The sequence below is a fragment of the Bos indicus x Bos taurus genome, chromosome 15 (genome assembly GCF_003369695.1).
Source record: "Bos indicus x Bos taurus breed Angus x Brahman F1 hybrid chromosome 15, Bos_hybrid_MaternalHap_v2.0, whole genome shotgun sequence".
Taxonomy (NCBI): domain Eukaryota; kingdom Metazoa; phylum Chordata; class Mammalia; order Artiodactyla; family Bovidae; genus Bos; species Bos indicus x Bos taurus.
In genome coordinates this window covers 37,235,648-37,256,630 of record NC_040090.1, presented here as the reverse complement: position 1 = coordinate 37,256,630, position 20,983 = coordinate 37,235,648, and the positions used below count along the sequence as shown (strand labels likewise).

General features: G+C 47.8%; 1 protein-coding gene across 1 annotated transcript; it reads right to left on the bottom strand.

Annotated features, from left to right (window-relative positions):
• Positions 1 to 9,378: 9,378 nt before the first annotated feature.
• On the bottom strand, positions 9,379 to 20,257 carry CCKBR (cholecystokinin B receptor). The gene is made up of 5 exons (XM_027563129.1): positions 19,965 to 20,257; positions 11,780 to 12,031; positions 11,379 to 11,628; positions 10,924 to 11,096; positions 9,379 to 10,799 (listed from the first exon to the last, which is right to left on the bottom strand). Exons 1-5 carry the CDS (start codon positions 20,113 to 20,115, stop codon positions 10,261 to 10,263), a joined length of 1,365 nt encoding a protein of 454 aa, XP_027418930.1. The 5' UTR covers positions 20,116 to 20,257; the 3' UTR covers positions 9,379 to 10,260.
• Between the last annotated feature and the right edge of the window lie 726 nt (positions 20,258 to 20,983).

Below are 20,983 nucleotides of genomic sequence, written 5' to 3'. Positions count from 1 at the left end.
GTCTAAATGTATTACCCCAAAATTCATATGCTGAAACCCAATCCCCCGAGGTGATGACATTACATATTGAGGACTTTTGGGGTGATTATATCATCTGAGCAGAACCCTCATAAATGGGATTAGTGCCCCTATAAAAGAAGCCCAAGGAAGCGCCACTGCTCCTTCCACCTTGTGAAGTTACAGCATAAAGATGGCCATCTAGGAGTCAGGTTCTCACCAGATGCCAAACCTGCTAGCACCTTGGTCTTAGACTTCTCAGCCTCCAGAACTGTAAAAAATAAATTTCTGTTGTGTATGGGCCACCCAGTTTTTGACATTCTGTTACAGCAGCCTAAAAAGACTGAGACAGGCCCCTAGATGCTGCAGAGGAACCAGGAGGCCTGAGGCCCAGGGTGCGGAGCATTGGTCTTTCTGGAGAAGATGGGTTTTGAATCTGGAGACATCTTTTTGTGGCTTCAGATCACTAGTTCTGTGTTACTTCTTATTACTAAGTCACATCCTACTCTAGTTATTTTATTCCACACTGGCAGATATTGGCTTCAATAATATCACAACTAATCTCTTTCTACTTAATAATTAAGCTGATTTGTGATTCTGAGCAAGTCATTTCTGTTTTAACATCTTTGCCTGTAAAATGGGGATAATGCAGCCATCTCAAGATATTACCATATTAGAACAAGAGAAAGTACCCTGAAAGGGTTAATTAAACATTATGTGACTATGAAGCAGGATTATTAAATACTTGCATTTTGTCAGATCACAACAGTTAAAACCCAGCCCAACAGTTACAGCAGTGTCTTCCAAGTTCTGCTGGGTGGGAGGCCAGCCAGTCATCAAAACATGTTAGAATTAAGGTTTACCCAGGCAGCTACTTCTGGGCTTCGCAGCAGCAGGCGTTCCTCCTGTCCATGGTGAGGGTCCCCTCTTGCTGGACTAAGTGAGCACACTGGCTCTCCTCTTAAGTCCCTCCTGTCCCCAAGATAAGTTCCTACCATCTATTTCCCTTTCTTCTTCTTGCCCATCTATTTCTCCTCCCCACTGATCACTCTCTGAAGCAGCCCCTCCCTCTCATCCTAGCCCCTTCCTTTCATTACCTCCTCCTCTCATTAGTCTCCCCAGCCGCTCCCCCTCCTTCTGACCAAGCCAGTTTTCTTTGTAGATCTTTTCTGTGGCCTCCCTGTCCCGAAAGTCCATTGCAGCCAGCGGCACCTCTGCGCACCAGCCTCTCTCCCTCCTCTCATCCCAGCCGTTCCTGGCCTTAGCCGTTTCCTGTGCGTGGTTCAGGTTGCAAGTTAAAAACGTGTAGCTCACCGGCTCCACGTGCGCCGGCGGGAAGGGGGCCTAAGGGGCGGGGCTAAGGGAGGACGGTGCCTCTGCCCCTAAGAAGCAAGCAGATCCGATTTTCCCTGGGGCTCACCGTAGCGAGGTGACTTACAGGCTGGTGTCAACCTGAACCTCAAGTTTTGCATGTCGTGTGTAGCAGGGCCTGGCGCATGAACCACCCCTCCCTTGGGCACTCCTCACGTGTCTGCATCTCCTCCAGAACTAGCTTGGTCTCTCCTTCAGAACCTGCCCTTGAGAGGACTTGCCGGGAGGCAACAAGACCTGGCAAAGACCACACAAGCCCAACCTAATACCCATTTATGGGAAGGAGTGTCCTTGTTTGTGCACTCTCTATAAAATAACTTATTTTATAATAATTGTTTTTGTAATTGTTAAATTATAACTGCTGTAATTAAAATGATTATTCAAGGAATTCACTGAATTGAAATTGTATTTCTACAAGCACTAGCAGTATTTGTCCTTTAAAGGCTGAAATTGACCTCCTAAAGCAGCCCACAGGACTGGATAACTCAATGGAAAACTCAGCAGAGGTCTAGGCTACTACCTGGGCTTCCTACGTGGCTAAGTGGTAAATGCAGGAGGAGCAGGAGACTCAGGTTCGATCCCTGGGTTTTGAACATCTCCTGGAGGAGGAAGTGGCAGCCCACTGCAGTATTCTTGCCTGGAGAATCTCATGGACCGAGAAGCCTGGTGGGCTATAGTCCATGGGGTTGCAAAGAGTTGGACAGGACTGAACGGCTGAGCATGCAGGCATGCAGGGCACTTTCGAGGAAAGATTATATTTTGAACAAAGGCATAAAAGGTTGCTCTCTTTGCAAACCCCTCTAAAAGAAGGGATTTCCTGAAAGTGAGATAAAGTTAGGGAATTGGATTTCTTCATCTATGTATAATGTGTCCCCATCTCCTATGCTCTGTTCCTCCTCTGACAGCATACTGAGGTTTGTCTGATCCCTTAACTGGGTTTAAAGGGATTTTTTTGTGTGTGTGTGAGGTATAAATCTTCAGAAAAGGTGAGAAAAAAGAGATTATGAGAAAATTTTGGAAACTGAAAAATAGATAGATAGGTGTCTAATGACTTAGTTGACCTAAGTAAGCAGATATAACAGGGGAAACCAAAGAACTGCCACACCTAAATGGCAGAACCCTCCAAAGGCCTAGGAATTGGTGGTTCAAGATATTTCTGGAAGTTTAGGGGGTGGGGAATAAAAGAAGATTGGTTGAAAGCTGTTGAAAAAAAAAAAAGATTTCTAGATCCCTTAGCTAACTCTCTACTGTTCTTCTCTTTGGCAGAAGACAGGAGATCTGTCTGGAGAAGATAAAATTGAAGGTCCTTCAGGCACATTTGAAGACAGGGATACCATAAAACAATCTTAAGTATCCATATGCACAGTAAATGCCCCATCAAGCCTACCCCCATGCCAAAGTCTTTTCCCACTGGCTCTCCAAATGCTGGAAACGAGGTCTTTATTCTCTCCAGGAAATTGGAGAAGTTCTCTAGGACATCTCACCAGCCAATGAAGAAAGAACTGAAGGTCTTAACATCTGGAGATTCCAACAAATAGCTTAACTATATCACCCTATAAAGAAGCTCCCAGAAGACAATCTCCATCCACTGCTCAGACTTCCAATCAGCTATCAGTCCTCCACTGTTAAACTAAGTCCTGCCCTACTGTGAGCAGGATGGACCTGTACAATTCCAAATTCCAAAATTAATAGCCACTATTGTAGAGCAAAGGATCAGAAGTCAAATGACTTTGGTCTTCAAAAGCATATCTTCAAAACATAGGTTAAAAAATTCCCAACCTGGAATTCTATATCTGGCCAAACTAGGAATCCAGTGTGATGGTGAATTACATATATAGATATAAAGACTTCCCTGGTGGCTCAGATGGTAAAGAATCTGCCTGCAATGCAAGAGACCAGGTTTCAATCGCTGGGCCAGGAAGATCCCCTGGAGAAGGCAATGGTTACACTCTCCAGATTCTTGCCTGAAGAATTCCACACACAGAAGAGCCTGGTAGGCTACAGTCCATGGGGGTCGCAAAGAGTTGAACATGACTGAGCAACTAACACTTTCAGACATAAAGATTACTTTCCTAAAGTTTACTTTCCATGAATTCTTTCTCAAGAAGCTATTAGGATATGTAAGGGCCAAGACTAAGAAGCTTTCTTGTTTTGGGTGAAAGACTTAAAAGAGCATCAAAAAATTTAATGATCAACATTAAAAATACTTTGTGCAATATTAAAAATGTTAAAATTTATGCAAAAAAATCCACGATGAACAAAAACATCAAAATGTTAAAGACAAAATCCAACAGGGTTGGATTAAGGTAAAGTGAGTTAGGCCAAGTTGTACAAGTGCAGAGTGGGATCCCATTTTTATTAAACACTCTGATATTTTGTTGGTTACGTACACAGCCTTGTGAAGTGAAACAGGACGACAAAGGGCTGGAATACAGGGAGGTGAATATCACTGAGGATCATCTTTGTGCCTGGATGTCACAATAACAAAAATTATGCTATTATTTTGGAGAAAGAAATGGCAACCCACTCCAGTGTTCTTGCCTGGAAAATTGCAGAGGAGCCTGGTAGGCTATAGTCCTTAGGCTCACACAGAGGTGGACACAACTTAGTGACTAAACAACAGCAGTGATATCTTATTATTTTATTGGGTGAGAAGGTGATATAGGAGTGTGTGCGTCTGGTTGGTGGAAATGAGAGTTAAACCCTCATCTTCCTTGGAGAGTGGCCAATAGATAATACTGCCAAACAGAAGAACCAGAAGTAATATTAGCATGTTATTAAAAGACATGGTAATAAATACTAGGAAAAAATGGATAAGAGATTTGAAAGTAATTCCCTCTGTAGGAGGGGAAACGAGCAGGTTAGAGGTCTGGGGACTGCTGTTTGTCTTGATATCGTAGAATACATGATTCTTTAAACTGTATGTGTGCTCAGTCGTGTCTGACTCTTTGTGACACCATAGACTAAGGTCCACCAGGCTCCTCTGTCCATGGGATTTTTCTGGCAAGAATACTGGACTGGGTTGCCATTTCCTTCTCCAGGGGCTCTTCTTGACCCAGGGATCGACGCCACATCTCCTGAATCTCCTGCATTGGCAGGTGGGTTCTTTACCACTGACCAACCTAGGAATTTCCTTTAAACTATGTGTATATATGACTAATAAAAATATTAAATAAGTAAATCAGTGTTTGAGATTAAAAAAAAAACTCTAAAGTACTCCTCATGGGAAAGGCAGAAGTTTACTGGACTTTATTACATGATGTTATTATTCAGTATTATTTTTATTTTGGATTACTTATGGCAGTGGCTACCAGCATGATCTCAATGCTAGGGTGTCTAATAATCTTCCTGAGCTTGTGCATTTCCTTGGAAGACAGCTGCTCCAGCTCACGTAGCCTTCACAACTATATAGCAAGTCATGAAATATCTCCAAGTGAGGGATACCAACAGATGAGGGAAAGTGAGGCTCAGAAATAGAAAGTAACCAGTCAGAGCTAGTCACTCCATAGTTAATGGCATTGGGGCGTACTGGGTACCAGATCCTTCCAGTGAGATCGGTTTTCAGACCAAGTAACTGTTGTTAGCTCTTTACCCTGGAGCTGCGTATTGGTCTCCTTTGGCCAGATCCCCACTTTTGCTGCTAATTCTGGTTTGACCTGCATCACCTTTCAAGTTGGTGGGTGCAGCTGTTCCCTGACAATGTGAGGGCCCTCTACCTCTCTGGGTGCACTTATAGCCAGGCTTTCTACCTCAGCCACCCTATACGCTTCTCTTTTCTGGGATGAACTACAGATCCCCACATATAGGCAGCCCAGGGGCTGGCCTTTAAATTTCCTGAATTGCTGCTTGTTACTTCCTGGAGGGTTGTACGTGTGTGCTTGAGCTCAGTTACTCAGTCATGTCTGACTCTTTGTGACTCCATGGACTGTAGCCCGCCAGGCTCCTCTGTCCATGGGATTTCCCAGTCAAGAATATTGGAGTGGTTTGACATTTCTTATTCCAGGGGATCTTCTTGACCCAGGGATCAAACCCACGTTTCCAGCATTGGCAGGTGGATTCTTTATCACGGAGCCATCTGGGAAATCCATATGCCTAAATTTAGAAGGATCAAGGGATTATCTCTGGTTTAAGGCAAAAAAATAGATCCCTCCGCACTCCCCCCCGCTCGGGGGATCCCCCCCTCCTACAGATTGAGTCCCACCTGGAACGCTCTGTCCCTGTCCAGGTGGAATCTTTGCACCTGCCTTTCCTTGCCCACGTGCAGTGTTAGCCCTGTTCCCTGACACTTAGATGGAATCTTGTATCCTGTCAGGTAATGTCTTGTGTTCTGCCTTTCCCTCATTACTTGAAGCCCATTTGTTTCACCCTGAGAAATTTACTCAAACCAGCCTTACCATTTAAATAAATGTAACTTCCTCAAGAGCCCTTTCATGTCTTATCTCTTACTACTGACCCGTCAGGTGAGTATTCTGGAGCCCCAAACTGTTTTACTAAGACAAAGCGCCTAATTTGATTAAGACAATGTGCCTGTTTGGTTAAGACAAAGTACCTAAGACAAAGGGCCTATTTGGTTAACTATTTCCTTTCTCAAGATGTGGATACACGGCTGGGCTAGAATTGTTTCCAAAAGACTGAGCCCTACCTAAAGGGAGGTGTTAATCTTCATGACTGGTGCTAGCAACAGACCAAGCATCTGACTGAACAAGTGCCCCATAAGGTTGGGGGACAGTGAATGAGATTCAGAGAACAGGAAGCAGACAGAGAACCACGGTTAGAATCTGCAATAGGGACTGCCGCTTCCAGCATGGCCCCTCTTATAGGCATTACATCCCAGCCCAAAGCTTTGACCTCAGATGGGGCCTGCTTACTTCTCCACCCTTTCCATTTTCTTTTCTTCCTTCCCACCTCTCCTCTCACAGAGATAACTTGAAGGAACAGTCTTTCCTTAAAGAATCCCTTGCTTTCCACTAATCAGACCTGAGTAACCAGATTGTATGGTTGTCCAAGGCTCTGGCTTGAGTTGTCTGTGAGAGTTGTCTGGCACAAGACCCCCTGTGCCTGTTCACTGTGAGACTGTCTCTTTTCTGGTTTGTCCCCATATCTGAGACTTAGCTGGAAACCTGCCTTCTTGGAAGGTTTGAGGGGGATGAGATTTCCAGCACAACCGCCATCCTCAAGTTTTGTGGAACTGGCCTCCCTTTGGTGGCTTCCTTCCAGGCATGGAGATGCTAGAACTGGGGCTTCTGAAGGATCAAAAAAAATTAAAAAAAAAAGCCTCTTGATGAAAGTAAAAGAGGAGAGTGAAAAAGTTGGCTTAAAGCTCAACATTCAGAAAACGAAGATCTTGGCATCCGGTCCCATCACTTCATGGGAAATAGATGGTGAAACAGTGGAAACAGTGTCAGGCTTTATTTTTTTGGGCTCCAAAATCACTGCAGATGGTGATTGCAGCCATGAAATTAAAAGACACTTACTCCTTGGAAGGAAAGTTATGACCAACCTAAACAGCATATTCAAAAGCAGAGACGTTACTTTGCCAACAAAGGTCTGTCTAGTCAAGGCTATGGTTTTTCTAGCGGTCATGTATGTATGTTAGAGTTGGACTGTGAAGAAAGCTAACCGCTGAAGAATTGATGCTTTTGAACTGTGGTGTTGGAGAAGACTCTTGAGAGTCCCTTGGACTGCAACGAGATCCAACCAGTCCATCCTAAAGGAGATCAGTCCTGGGAGTTCATTGGAAGGAATGATGCTGAGGATGAAACTCCAATACTTTGGCCACCTCATGCAAAGAGTTGACTCATTGGAAAAGACCCTGATGCTGGGAGGGATTGGGGGCAGGAGGAGAAGGGGACCACAGAGGATGAGATGGCTGGATGGCATCACCGACTCGATGGACATGAGTTTGGGTGAACTCTGGGAGTTGGTGATGGACAGGGAGGCCTGGCATGCAGCAATTCATGGGGTCACAAAGAGTCAGACACGACTGAGCGACTGAACTGAACTGAACTGAATACATTAATATATATTTCTTATAAATCACAATATTGCAGAAGACAATGTAATTCTTCCTATTTTACAGATGAGACTGAGACTCATTGAGATAAGTTGCACAAAATCACACAACTTTTAAAAGGCAGGACCACTGGTACCCAGATCTTCAACGTTTGAAGGAAGGCAAAACAGCTTAATGGAAGGAAACAAAGCTTTAGAGGCAGAAACCTGAGCTCAGTTCCTGTCTCCCTTCTAGCTGCAGGGCCTCACGCAACTCCCTTAAGCTTTCTCAGCTTCACTTTCCTCTTCTGTCAAATGAAGAGAAATGTTCTGGAGAAGAGTTTTGAGAATGAGATGAATTAGTATATATAAACTCCTGTCACACAGAATCAAGAAGCATTGGATTTCACCCCTACCCACTCCATCACTCCACCTTCTAGGCCCAGGCTCAGTCATCTTCCCATGACATCATGCTGTTCCCTGCCCAGGATGGGAAATCAGGCAGGAACATAACTATGCTAGAAGAGAGAAAGCAGTAAGTACTCTATGAGCAGACAAGCTTTGTGAGGATGACCAAGCAGGACTTCACGGAGACAGTGATATTAAAATCTAGACCTGAAATGTTCTGTCAGATCTCCAGAGATGGAAAATAGATGGAAGGACCCCAAATTCCACATCAGGTAACTAGATCGGGCACAGGGTGACGGATGTGTTAAGTATTCTGTAGAAGAAAAGACTGCGCAGTGTGGGAAATGGCATTATTCAGGCTGTGCCTATGTGCTAGGTTCTAGGGTAGCCCTGGACCACCATACTTGAGCTCATATTCCAGGCTGAGAGGCTTGGAGTATGAGCTCTCCGTGACCTCATGAGCTATGAGTACCAGCCCTCCCTTGCTGAGCTCCCCACCACCATCTGACGGACATTAGGAACCTGGGCCCAAGCCGGAAGGACTGACAGTGGGGGAGCCTCTTCAAGGCTGTATCTCCTTCAGAAAGGATGGTGGGAATGAATATCAGAGAGTGCCGTGAAGGCTGTGGGCAAACCTACTCCCACCCCCTGGAAAAGCTGGCATGAGTGAGCAAAGCTCAATATCTTGCTTTCCACAACTCCGACCAGCTGGGATTCTATTTTTAACCAGTACTGTCTTAGTTGACAGCTTGGAACGCCTTCTCCCTCCTTTTCTTCCTTCCTCCTGCCTCTTGCAGCCGAGAGCCCTGCAGAAAGGATGGATAGGAGCAGCTCAGAACTGGTAAACAGACCACTCTCCTTTCTCACTGCCCTTCACTCCATCCAGTGTTTGTTCAATGTTGTTAGTGGGTGGATTTTAGAGGCATTATTGGCTGTGAAGCTAATGGAGCTTACATCTCAGGGATCCTCACTTGCAGGGATCTCTTCCAAGGCCCTGGACAGTGTCCTAGCAATTTTGTAGCTGTAATTTTGAATTTTTTTTCTTAAAAAAGGGACACCCAATTTTATAAGCTCAAGGCCCACAAAGTTTGGGTCTGACACCAGAGGGTATGGCTTCTCTTCCACCTCCAGCTCAGTGTCTACTTCAATAAGATTATTCCTGTCTTGCTTTAATTTCTTGTATGACCTTGAGCTGCTTTCTTTCTTGTGCTGGGCCTCAGTTTCTCCACCTGTTACAAGATGAAGTGTCAAGGAGCCCTCTCCTAGCATACCACACCTCTGTCTATTTCTGTGCGTTCCCTCGGTGAGATCATCTGTTCTTCCTGGTTTGTCACTGTGTGTGTGCAGGGGTGATTTGCTATCTCTGCCTCTCTCTGGGGCTGGATCAGTCTTATGGTCAACAGGGAGACTGATTTCCAGGACTTTCATTTAGGTTCAGCACCCCCCTACCTCCTTTCCCACTGCACCTCTCCTTGTTGCTGGCCAGTAAAAGGTGCTTCCACAGGTAACAGTGCATTAAAAGGCCCGACTCTAATTCTGTATATCTGTTATGTTCTGGCCCCATATTATTACAAATACACAGTGAATAAACTGAGTCTTAACATACAGTGCTTCCTTTTTTCATTAAAATTTTAATAAGCATCTATTAATACAGTACCCTAACAAGGGGACCACTTTAGGACAGTGTGCTTAGGAATGATGATGTGCCATGCGTATTCCACCCCTAACCTTATTCTCAGCTTTGTGACTCTGGTGTGAGGTGGGTCCAGGTTGACCACTCAGAGAGAATTCACACAGCCTCATCTAGACTCAGACCATGGGCTTTTTGGCAGGGGGTCATGCACAGGAGTGAGCAGCAGGGGGAGGGACCTGACAGAGAGGACTCCCAAATCCCATGCCCCCTCACATGCCCCAGAAAAGTCCAAAAAGGAAATTGAGGGGGAAACCAAGTCATTTATCATTTCTTGAAAAAGTCCGGTGAGGGGATTATTTAACTGGAAAGGAATGAAGGGACTTCTTAGTGCAAAACAGCTCGTTGGTCCGGGGAGTGTGAGATTAGGCAGGTTGGTGTTTGCAGCACTGATGGGGAAGGGCACTGTGAGGTCAAACTATGGGCACAGCGGAGCATCTCAGGAGTCATTCCTGTGCCAGGCTCCAGAGCCCTGAAAGATTCAATGCCCCTGCTATACGTGTGAGAGGCAGGTCAGCCCCTGTCGGTTTCCACAGTGTGGAGACAGTCCACGGCTAGGGACGCTGGGTCTGTCCAAGGTCAGTGCCATGGCTCTGTGTGCCAGGCTCAGTCCCTCATTGAGTGCCTCCTTTTCTGTGTGAGGGTCTGGTTTGTTTCCTTAGTGTCAGGTAAGCCACCCTTTCCTGGCCATTGGGGTTAGTCAGTCTCTCGTGTCAGCTGGTCTGCGTCTCTTGTGTGTTTGGACGGGGCTGAGCTGGTAGGAATCCGTCTGTCCTGCCTCAGCCCCGCTCCCGCTCCACCCCTCAGCCAGGCCCCAGCGTGCTGATGGTGGTATAGCTCAGCCTGGACAGTGAGGCGATGGAGGGGGTGGGAGGGTCCTCGTCCGGCAGAGGCCTGGGGCGAGCCCTTGGAGGCCGAGGACAGCAGCGGGTGCAGGTGTCAAGGCAGGCCTGGCGAAAGCGACGGTGCATGAAGCAGTAGACCAGGGGGTTGACACAGGCAGAGGCGTAGCTTAGCAAGTGGATGAAGGAGATGGGCGCACCCGAAAGTGCACGATGTGCGCCTGGGCCGTCGAAGGCGCGCCACGTGTTGGCGCTATACACCGGCAACCAACACAGGAAAAAAAGCACAACGATCACCAGTAACATCCGCACCACGCGCTTCTTAGCCAGCAGCTTGGCCTGGGCAGGCCGGGTGCCGGATCCTGGGCCAGGCGTGGGCGCGGTCAGCGCAGACATCTCCAATGCAGGCCGGGAGCGCGGAAGCTGTACATAACAGCCGTCGCCGTCCTCACCCGCCAGCCGGGTCTCAGACCGGCAACGTCCGTTCGCCTGGGCAGGACCTGAGCACAGACCGTGGGCGGTCAGATTTGGAGGCTGAATCCTTCAAAGCCCGCACATTTCCGCCCCACCCACTTTATGTCCCGCCCCTTCCCAAAGTCCCGCCCTCTCCTGGATTTCACACACCTTGTCCTGTGCCACCGGGCAGCCCTCCCTGACTTCCGACCCGGCTCTGGCTCTCGCTGTCACTGTCACCGTCAAAGCGAAGCCCTAAGTAGAGCTCACGGGAGATAAGCCCGTAGGCCACCGCCATAACCACCCCAGGCACGAAAAACAAGAGCAGGAGCAGCAGTACCGACCTGGAGACAGAGCGCAGACCAGTCAGTGCGGATCCCTGTCCAGCTATAATCACTGATGGAGGAAGACTGAACTGGTGTATCTAGGGCTGGTGACCACGTCCTAGAGGTAGAGGTAGGATTCGGGGTACAGCTGGTAAGGGCTAGAGAACTGGGGAGGAGCCCCGAATGGGGATCCCAGGGTGGTGGGTCGTGATAATTGTTGGAGCAAGATTCTGGGTAATGCTTCTGACTGATGGAAATAAGAGAAGGGAATTCTCAGGAATGGGTAATAGGCACCCTCACCAGGTTTGGCGAACCCGCGCACTGGGCCACCGGTGCATGCATTGCAAGACACGAGGCCCCGCTGGCTGCACGGCAGTGTACACTGGGTAGGGCACCATGAGCAGTCCCGACAGCATCCACGTGGCTACGATCACACGAGCCGCGTGGGAGCGCGTCTGCCACACGCGTGCCTGCAGTGGTCGGCAGATGGCGCTGTACCGCTCGAGGGCGATGGCCACGAGGCTTAGCGTGGACACGCTCACAGACACCCCTAGGAAGGAAGAGGAAAGGGTTACCTAGGAAACTTGCGCTACACATTCCCCAGTGTGACTTCCACACTCCAGACGAAGACAAACCCCTACATTCGGCAAGGACTTTAGGGGAGGAGAGGGCTAAGGGAGGCAGGGCGATTGTTCACCTACCCATGAAGTAGGAAACCGCCTTGCAGACGACTGTGCCGAAGATAAACGTGCCCATGAGATTGGGTAGGAGGGTGAAGGGCATGCAAGCCACAGCCAGCAGAAGGTCGCTGACTGCCAGTGAGAGCAGGAAGGCATTGGTGACGGTCCTCAGACGGCGGCTCAGCCCCAGGACCACGATGATGAGCACGTTTCCTCCAACACTCATCAGAAAGATCACAGCATACAGGGTGACCCTAATGGCCAGCTCCAATTCTGGGTAGGAAAGAGGTGAGGTGGCAGCAGGGGGTCTGGCCCCCACTCAGCTGGGCTGTCCAGTCTCACTTATTCCCAACTCTTCAAGCCCTACTACCCAGCCAGATCCCCTGATTCCCAAATCCTCCCCCTTCCCCACTGGCCCAGGACCCACTCAGTAAATGGTGAACTTGAATTTGTTACCCTTTTAACCTCTAGAAGCCTAGTTGAAGTGGCCTAACTCTACCCTTCCTTAAGAAACCCTATCTGTTCTCAAGCTTTGCTCCAAATCCTTCTTTCTCTTTGCAGCCAAACTTCTTGAAGAGATTATTTGCATCTTTTCATCCACTCCTCAATCTATTACAATCCAGTGATCTCTCCCCCATTACTGTTCATAAGTGTTCATTACACTTCTTTTCATGGTTACTAAGCTTTAACTACCAAATCCAAAGGTCCCTTCTCAGCCTATTCTACTTAATGACCTCCTGGTATCATTCAACCCTGCTGACTGCTATCTTTTGAGACACAGGTCTGATCGTGTCTTTAATGTCTTAAAAAACAACAATAATCACTAAACAGACAAGCCAAAGACCCTTTACCTACTCTCAACTGTCTTCAGCTTGTCATCAAGATTCTCCCAGAACTGGCCTTTTCTTCCTCTCACCTCATTCCTGCAATGCACTCATTTAAGCCACCAGATGACTCAGTTTCTGGGAGGCATCAGGTGCACTCATGACTCTCCTTTGCTCACGTTGGTTTCTCAGCCTAAACTGCTCTTTCACTGCTCCCCCACCACTGTTCATACCCTCCTCCCCCCATTGAAAGTGAAAGTGAAGTAGCTCAGTCGTGTCTGACTCTTTAGGACCCCACGGACTGTAGCCTACCAGGCTCCTCCGTCCATGGGATTTTCCAGGCAAGAATACTGGAGTGGGTTGCCATTTTCCTTCTCCAGGGGATCTTCCCCACCCAGGGATTGAAACCAGGTCTCCCGCATTGTAGGCAGATGCTTTACTGTCTGAGCCACCAGGGAAGGACTCTCAATATTAAACTTGTTTTCTGTTATCTGGTGAACTACTTAACCATTGTCATTCAAGACTAGGACTGACTGCTCCCTCCTCTATAAGGCCTCTCTGGAAACCTTATTTGGAGCTAATCTCCCCTTCCTCTGACCCATGCATGTTCCCTACACACCTGTTAGAACGGCCTTTACTTTCTGCCTTGTATTTTAATTATCTATAAACATTCCCTCTCACTCCACAAGCATTTGCAGAGGATTATCTTTATACTAGGCACTGGGGACAAAGATGAACATGACAAATGCCCCGAGAGCTGTCATCTGAGAGCTCACATTCTAGAAGTCTAGAGGGAAACTCAGACATATAAATAGATATCTGTCACACAGTGTGGTAAGAAGTGAGGTTGAAGAATAACAGAATGCTCTGGGAGCTCACAGGAAGGACACGTAGCACTGCTGGGCTAGACAAAGGGCTGACCCCGTTCACTTGTGTCATTGCCTGTTGGGGGGAAGGATTCATCACTGGGCTGCCATATCACAACCAAGACAAAACTGATTTGAATTAAACTGGACCCAGTCACCCCTGCCCATGGCCTCAGTGTGAGGGAAACTGGAGGTTGGAAGGAAAGAGGGCAGGGACAGAGCCTACCAGGTTGGGGAGATGGAAGGGCCCAGAGCTGCATCATTCTCCATAGCCCCATACATTGGCTGACTTTTGCCTTAACTCCCAAATTAAACTGTTTTTCCCCCCATATCAATAGTTACATACTTACCCAGAAGTTGTTGTAGACTTCAAGGAAGTACTATTTACAAGAAATCTCCTAACTGAAATGCCTGCAATGCAGGAGACACAGGAGATGTGGGTTCGATTCCTGGGTTGGGAAGATCCCCTGGAGAAGGAAATGGCAACCCACTCCAGTATTCCTGACTGAAAAATCCCATTGTCAGAGGAACCTGGCAGGCTACAGTCCATTGGGGTCGCAAAAAGTCAGACATGACTGAGCGACTAAGCAGTACAGTACCCTCCCTGAATCCGGGAATGACATTACTTTCTCAGAGCACACAGCAAGTGAGGAGCCGAATCAGAACAGAATCTTGTCTCTGCATTTCCAAAATGCTTTGTCTCCTGCTGCTCCCTCACTTCTCTGTCATTCATCACGCTGCCACTACCAGACTCTACCCTGGCATTTCTTACCGTATTATGATGTTCATGTTCTGTCTCTGCCACTAGACTATGAGCTCTTGAGGGCAGGGGCAATGCCCACCTTGTTCTTCAGCATGTCCCTAGCATTTGGCATAATGCTTCCTGCACAGGAGGTGTTAACACCTGCTTGCTAATGAATCTTAACTGGATCTCTGTCACTGTCCACATACACGCATCTGCTCTGCTTCTCCTCATCCCTCCTTCATCTCTGTGCTTCTAAAGCTCCAGCATGCACTCTCCTTGCTGCCTCACTGCCTCTGTTTCTTTGGAGACCCATGTTGGAGAATCTTTTGGGTGGTACAGGGGAAGGGGTCAATAACAGGCTGTGATTTGGAATGTGTTACTTTTACTATTATACACAAACTGTCTATGTCTCATTTAGAAGCTGGGATCCCTCTCTGCAGGGGAGGCTTATGGAAGGTGTGCATGTGTATGTGTGTGTATAGGGGGAAATAAAGAACATTTGGGAGGGGGGATCTCTGTCAGAGAGGTCCTTGGACCCAAGAAAATAGAACAGGTGGTCTATCTTGCATTTTTGTGTGTGTCTCCTTTCAGTTCACTGCCCCTCTATGCCCTTCCCCTCTCCTCCCATCCCTTATCTCTCTAGTTCTGTCATCTCTCTCACATCCTCCTCTGTCCTCTGGATGTTTCTCTTCAACTAGATTTTTCTTTTTTTTGGCTGCACTGTGGCGCCCTGGCAGTGACAGCACTGAGTCCTAACCATTGGACCACCAGGAGTTCCCTTTCTACTAGTTCTTGATTCAGTAACCACACCTAAAGTTTGGATGACACTATAAATTGTGAAAAGCTCATTTCTCATTTATTCATCTGGGGTACAGCCATCAGTGCCTTGACAGTCTACCTGTGGGTGTCATTCTGCTGGGGATGAGTATGTGCTAAATCACTCAGTCATGTCGGACTCTTTGTGACCCTATGGACTGTAGCCTGCCAGGCTCCTCTGTCCATGGGATTCTCCAGGCAAGAATACTGGAGTGGGCTGCCACACCCTCATCCAGAGGATCTTCCTGACCCAGGGATTGAACCCGTCTCCTACGTCTTCTACATTGGCAGGTGGGTTCTTTACCACTGTGCCACGCCAGCAGATCAGAAATCAGACCAGGGGACTCAGAAGACTGGAACAGTTCAGTTCTGCTTCTGGTATCTAGAGCATCTGCATTTGTTCTGTCCAGATGAGGGCATACAAGTGTGGGTACAAAAATCCAGATGAGTCACATAAAACAAGAACAGGCTTTTCTAAGAAATGATTCCACAGAACAGTGAAGCTGCTGATGCCTCAGATCCTGCCGTTCACTGGTGTCTTGGATTTGGTTACCCATCACACAGACATCAAAGTAGTACCCATGCTTCTGTGGTGAGCATGTGTATCATCCAGCTGATTGTGAATGAGAGCAGAGTAAGCCTTGGGAATACTTGAGTATTAGAGATGATATCTGGGTGGGTGAGATTGACACATATTTCTGTGGGCAATATCTGGAGAAGGGTAACAGCTATGTGTCTATAGGTAATATCTGATTGAGTGTGGGTTACCTTTAAGTTTAGATAATATCTAAATAAGTGTTGTAACATTTGAATGAGCCAGGGTCTACAGATAACATCTCATTTTGTAGGTAACATCTACAGGAAGCATGGGTTACATTCAGAGGTCTGTATGTGAATGAGGGAAATATCCAGCTGATGGTGGTCCTAGATGACTGAGCAGAAGTAATATGAAAGTGTATGTGGGCAATATTTAAGTGAGTGTAAATATGAGATGTTAACAGATTAGGATGTTAACCTGATTGAGTAAAATAACAGCGTCTGAGTGACCACAGGTAGTATTTGAGTCTTTGCAGGTATTATCTGAATATGTAAGAGTTATATCTATGACTTTATAGGTAATACCTGGAGATGGGTTCCTTAAGTAAGCATGAGTAATATTTGATTATATGTGGATAATAAAAAGTGAAAGCGTGTGTGTTTGATGGATGAGTAACATCGAAATGACAGTGGGTAATATTAAAGTAAGTGTGGGTGGCGTCTGTTTTTCTGTGGGTAGCTTCTTTTTTTCCCATTTTATTTATTTTGTAAATTGCAGTATAATTGCTTTACAATGTTGTGTTAGTTTCTGCTGTACAACAACATGAATTAGCTGTGTGTATATGCACGTCCTCTCCCCCTGGAGCCTCCCTCCCACCCATCCTCCTTCCACCTCTCTAGGTCATCACAGAGCTGAACTCCCCGTGCTATACCGTAGCTTCCCACTAGCTATCTGTTTTACAAGTGGTAATGCATATCTATCAATGCTATTCTCGCAATTTGTCCCACCCTCTCCCTCACGTTCTGTGTCCACAAGTCCTTTCTGTGTGTAGTTTCTGAGTGAACATCGGAAACATTTAAGTGTATGTGGATTATATCAGAATAATGTGGGTAACAGCCACGTTTCTACTGGTAGCACTGGGTGAGCCTGGGTGAGATGTGTCTGCAGGGGTTATAGCTGAGTGAGTGTGGCTGACAGTCTCTGCCGGGTGTGTGTAGGCAGCAGCATCTAGATGACTTGGGCTCTGAATCACTGCACATTCTGCTTGCTCAAGGTCCCTTACTCTATCAACTAGCCCCTCTTCTGCGCTTCAACCTTCCTCTCTCTTGGCCCATTCCCCATCAACATTTAAAAAATGGTTTTTTCTCTGCAATACATACACATTCAAAAGACAAACTATATGTGCAGGTGCATGTACACACACACACACACACTTCCCCAACCTCATGTTATTTCTAGAACTATCCTGTTTTTTCTTTGTCTCTCTATCTTCAAAACATATGGAAGTTTTTATCTGCATGCCTTGGTTCACTTCTCATAACCCCTTTTCCATGGCCCAAACTTCAACTGACCGTAGTCAGTAATAATACCCTAACCCTAACCCCACAGCTCCTCCTAGGATGTCCTTTCCATTGAATCTGAAGGATGTTATTCTGACCTTATCTGACTTATACTGGCAGCATGTGATACCTTATTTGAAATTTTCCTTTTTTTTTTTTTTCTTCCTTGCCTTCTTGTCTCTCTAATGGTTTCATCTAGATCTCCTTCATGGACTCCTCTTCTTCTGCTTGGCTTTTAAAAATTGGTCTTCCTCAAGGTCCTATCCCAGGACCTCTTTTTTTTTTTTAATCTGACACAATCTTTGTATGATTTAATCTAGTTTCATGGCTTTCATTACCTCCTCTAGACAAACAAAAACCTTTCAAGTCTGCATTTCCAGCTTGTATCTCCCAGATCCTTGGATTTAATAGCTTACTGGGCAACTCCACCTGGATATTTCACTGGCATTTAAACTCAGTGGGTTCCAAATTGAATGGATAATGTCCTCCTTCAAATCTATTTCTGCTTCCTTATTATCCTCCATATACAGCACAACAACCATCTAGTTGTCTAAGTCAGAAACCTAGATGTCATCCCTTGACCTCTTCTTCCCTCTCCATTTCTAATAAATCATCAAGTTCTGTGGATTACACTTCCTGAAGTGTTTCTCCAATCCATCCAGTTCTCTCCATCTCCACTGCCAGTAGCTTAGCCTAAGCCAGTACCATCTTTCACCAGGGCCAATGTAACATAATAGCCTTCAAAGGGATGCCCCTCTGCCCATCTCTTGTCCTCCAATCCACCCTCTTTACTACAGAACTAATCCTGGCAGCACTACTTCACCTTTCAGCAGTTTCCATTGACCTCGGGATAAAATCTATACTCCTTAGACAGTTCCATACATTTTTCTGGAATCTCTCTAGGCTGGTCTTCATCCTGAGTGTTCATTATTCCTCTCTTATGGTACATGTTCCAGGCGCTCAGAAACTGTGATACACTGAACGAAAGTGCCATGGATTTAAACTCCGGGCTGTTTATACATACTGTTCCTCTGCTTGAGATGCTTTTTGCCTTTTCTGCCCCTTCATTTGGCTGACTTTCCCTCAGCTTTTTTATTTTTAAATTTTTCATTGGAGGATAATTGCTTCACAGTATTGTGCTGTTTTCTGCTATACATCACCACAAATCAGCCACATGTATACAATATGTCCCCTCCTTCTTGAACTTCCCTCCCATCTCCCACTGCCTCCCACTCTAGGTTGTCACAGAGTACTTCCCTCAGCATTTTAATTTTTATTTCAGTTTACCCTTTACCTCCTCAGCAGGCCAAATTTGATTCCCAAGGCTAAGCTAGGCTAGAGGTGCTCCTCTTCTGAGTTCCCACATCCCTCTCAAGTCACGGCCCTCTTTGTCTGGCAATTCCCTGCTTACTTGTCTGTCTCTGCGGCTGAACTGTGAGCTCCTTGAAATAAGAACGGTGTCAGTTTTGTTTTACTCCTGTCCCTAGTGCCTAGCACAATCTCTGATTCAATAAATATTTGTTGAGTGAAAGTATCCAAGTGCAAGAATGAGAGAGTATATAACAATGAGCTGAGAAAGTATTTGATATTTTATGGAGGTAAATAAATCCTTCAATTACAATTTATTCCCACTTTCCCTTCTAGAGCATGGAATAATTTCCTTCTGTTTAATGCTGTTCCCTCTCCTGGAATCCCACTTATTACTTTTCTGCCTCCTGAACTCCAACTTCAAGATTCCCTCTGTGAAGTTTTCAGATCCCATCTCCTTTGGGTGCCCACAATTTTGTCCCTCTTATGGGAATTCTAAATGCTGACTGTGGTTTCTCAAATTGGTTTTTGTCTCTTTCCTGCATTGAAGATGAGAGTCCAGACTGGCTCTAGTTTAGTCCTGTGTGCCTGGCACCTAGCCTAGGGACTATAGTAGCAGCTGTCTAGTAACCACTTAAGGAAAGAAAAGGTATGGGAAGGGGAAAATATGACTGGAGCTGGGTCATCAAGAAAATGTAGATGTTGAGTGACGGGAGGAGTGAAAGTCATTTCCAGGACTGGGTGAGTGAGAGCAGCCTGAGGATGGGAGGGAAAGGTGGCACAAGGGGATGGGATGATGAATGGGGCAGCCAGGCTCTAGAAGGGTGAAACCTAAGGAAAGGCAGGTTGGAGAGGGGGCTTGGAAGGGACCTAGAGACATTACTTGGAGACACCAAAAGAGAGAGGGTATAGAGCCTTGAGAAGAACTCCAGCTTGGGAGACAAGGAGATTTGAGGAAGAGGGCAATGGAGAGCAGATCCCAATCCAATGTCCAGCCTAATTCAGGTTAGGAGATCTCTTGGGGAAGGCAAAGGGTTGGGGTGGGCAACACAGGAGACTGTAATTGTTTGTAATTGACTGTAACTTCCCATTCCCATTGTAACTGCCTCTGCCCGCAGCCAGTCCCCTTCATCCCCCCAATCTTGCCTTTCTTCCTTCCTTTCCTTTCCCAGTGAGGCTCCCTGAACTGACTGCAAAAGGAAAGGAGAGACTTGGAAGGGATTGGCCAGAGGAGGTCCTTGCTTTCCCACTGTCTCTGTCTAGCAGTGGGCTGTGTGTTGGTGAAGGTGATGCGTTTTGGGGGTGACCAAGAGCTCTGGGGGTGGCGAGGGGGCTAGGGTGTGAAGGGACTCTGACCAGGTAGTGTGAAGCTGGGATGGAGTTTTATGAGCTGTGGAGGACAGATATGTCAGGGGAGCTGTCTGGGGACGGAGGGAGTACTATGAAGGGATAGTGTGGGCTATCCCTTTGAGGAGGCTATGGGGGCCTCTGTGAGTGTTGTGGGGTGCAGTGAGAAGGAGCTCGCGGAGGGGGCTTAGGGAGGCACCCACCTCGTGTCCCGGCTCCGCGGATGCGTGGGGGCTCACAGCTGAGGTTGCCGGTGCCGCTGCCGTTGAGGAGGGGGCCCCCCGAGCGGCACAGGGAAGCCCCCGGCCCGGGTCCGGATCCCAGCACGCTCCGGTTTGGCTTTAGCAGCTCCATTGCCACGGCTCAGCCGCCGCCTCCCAGTGCTCGCCCGGGCGAGCTCCCGCTGCGGCTCCACCTGCTCCCGCCGCGATTCCGGCTGAGGCTCGCGCCCCGCCTGGTTCCCGCCCCCAGCCTTGGCCCCTGTCCCTCCGCTCCTCCTCTGCGCGCCCCGCCTCTGCTCGCCTCCCTCCCAAGCTCGGGACCGCCTCTGTCCAGCCAGGTGACTCTCCGCCCCCCTCTCCAGCTCCTGACTTACCCGCGCCCCTCCGCCCCTCGCCCGGGGGCTGTCTTGCTTCCCGCCCGGGGGGCTGTCCGCACCCCACCCCCTAGATTTCTCCCTTCTTCTCTTAGAGATTTCCTTCCCGTCCACTCCCCTTCACCAGCGTCCCGGTTCCGGGGAATTCTCGGGAACGTGTGTATCTGTGTGTGTTGGCGAGGTTTGGGGAGAGGTTAGTAGTGGATGGAGAGGTAGCGGGGAGAAGGGAGGCTGGTTAAGAAGGCAGCGTTAAGAGGGACAGGGTAAGGCGCGGCTGCCGCAGGGTTTAGCATCTTTTCCTGGTGGGTCGGGGAACCAGGAGGTGGCCACCGAGACGCTGGGATCACCGGCTGCAGCGCAGACACCTTAGCCGGCGGGAAGCGCCACGGTACCCAACTATGCCGCAGTGGCCGCAGTGACCGTGACACCATCGCTGGTGGTTCCCTGCAGCTCTTTGCCTCGGGGCAGGGGTAGCCCCTGCATCTGTTCCCCGCACCCTCACCTCCTACATCAGGCCCAACACCCAGGCTTCCACGCAAAGCGCCCAAGGAACCCTCCCCAGCCGGCAAAGATGTGGAATGGGGCAGCATTCCCGCCCCGCTGGGGAAAAGGGCTGCCTGGAGGAAG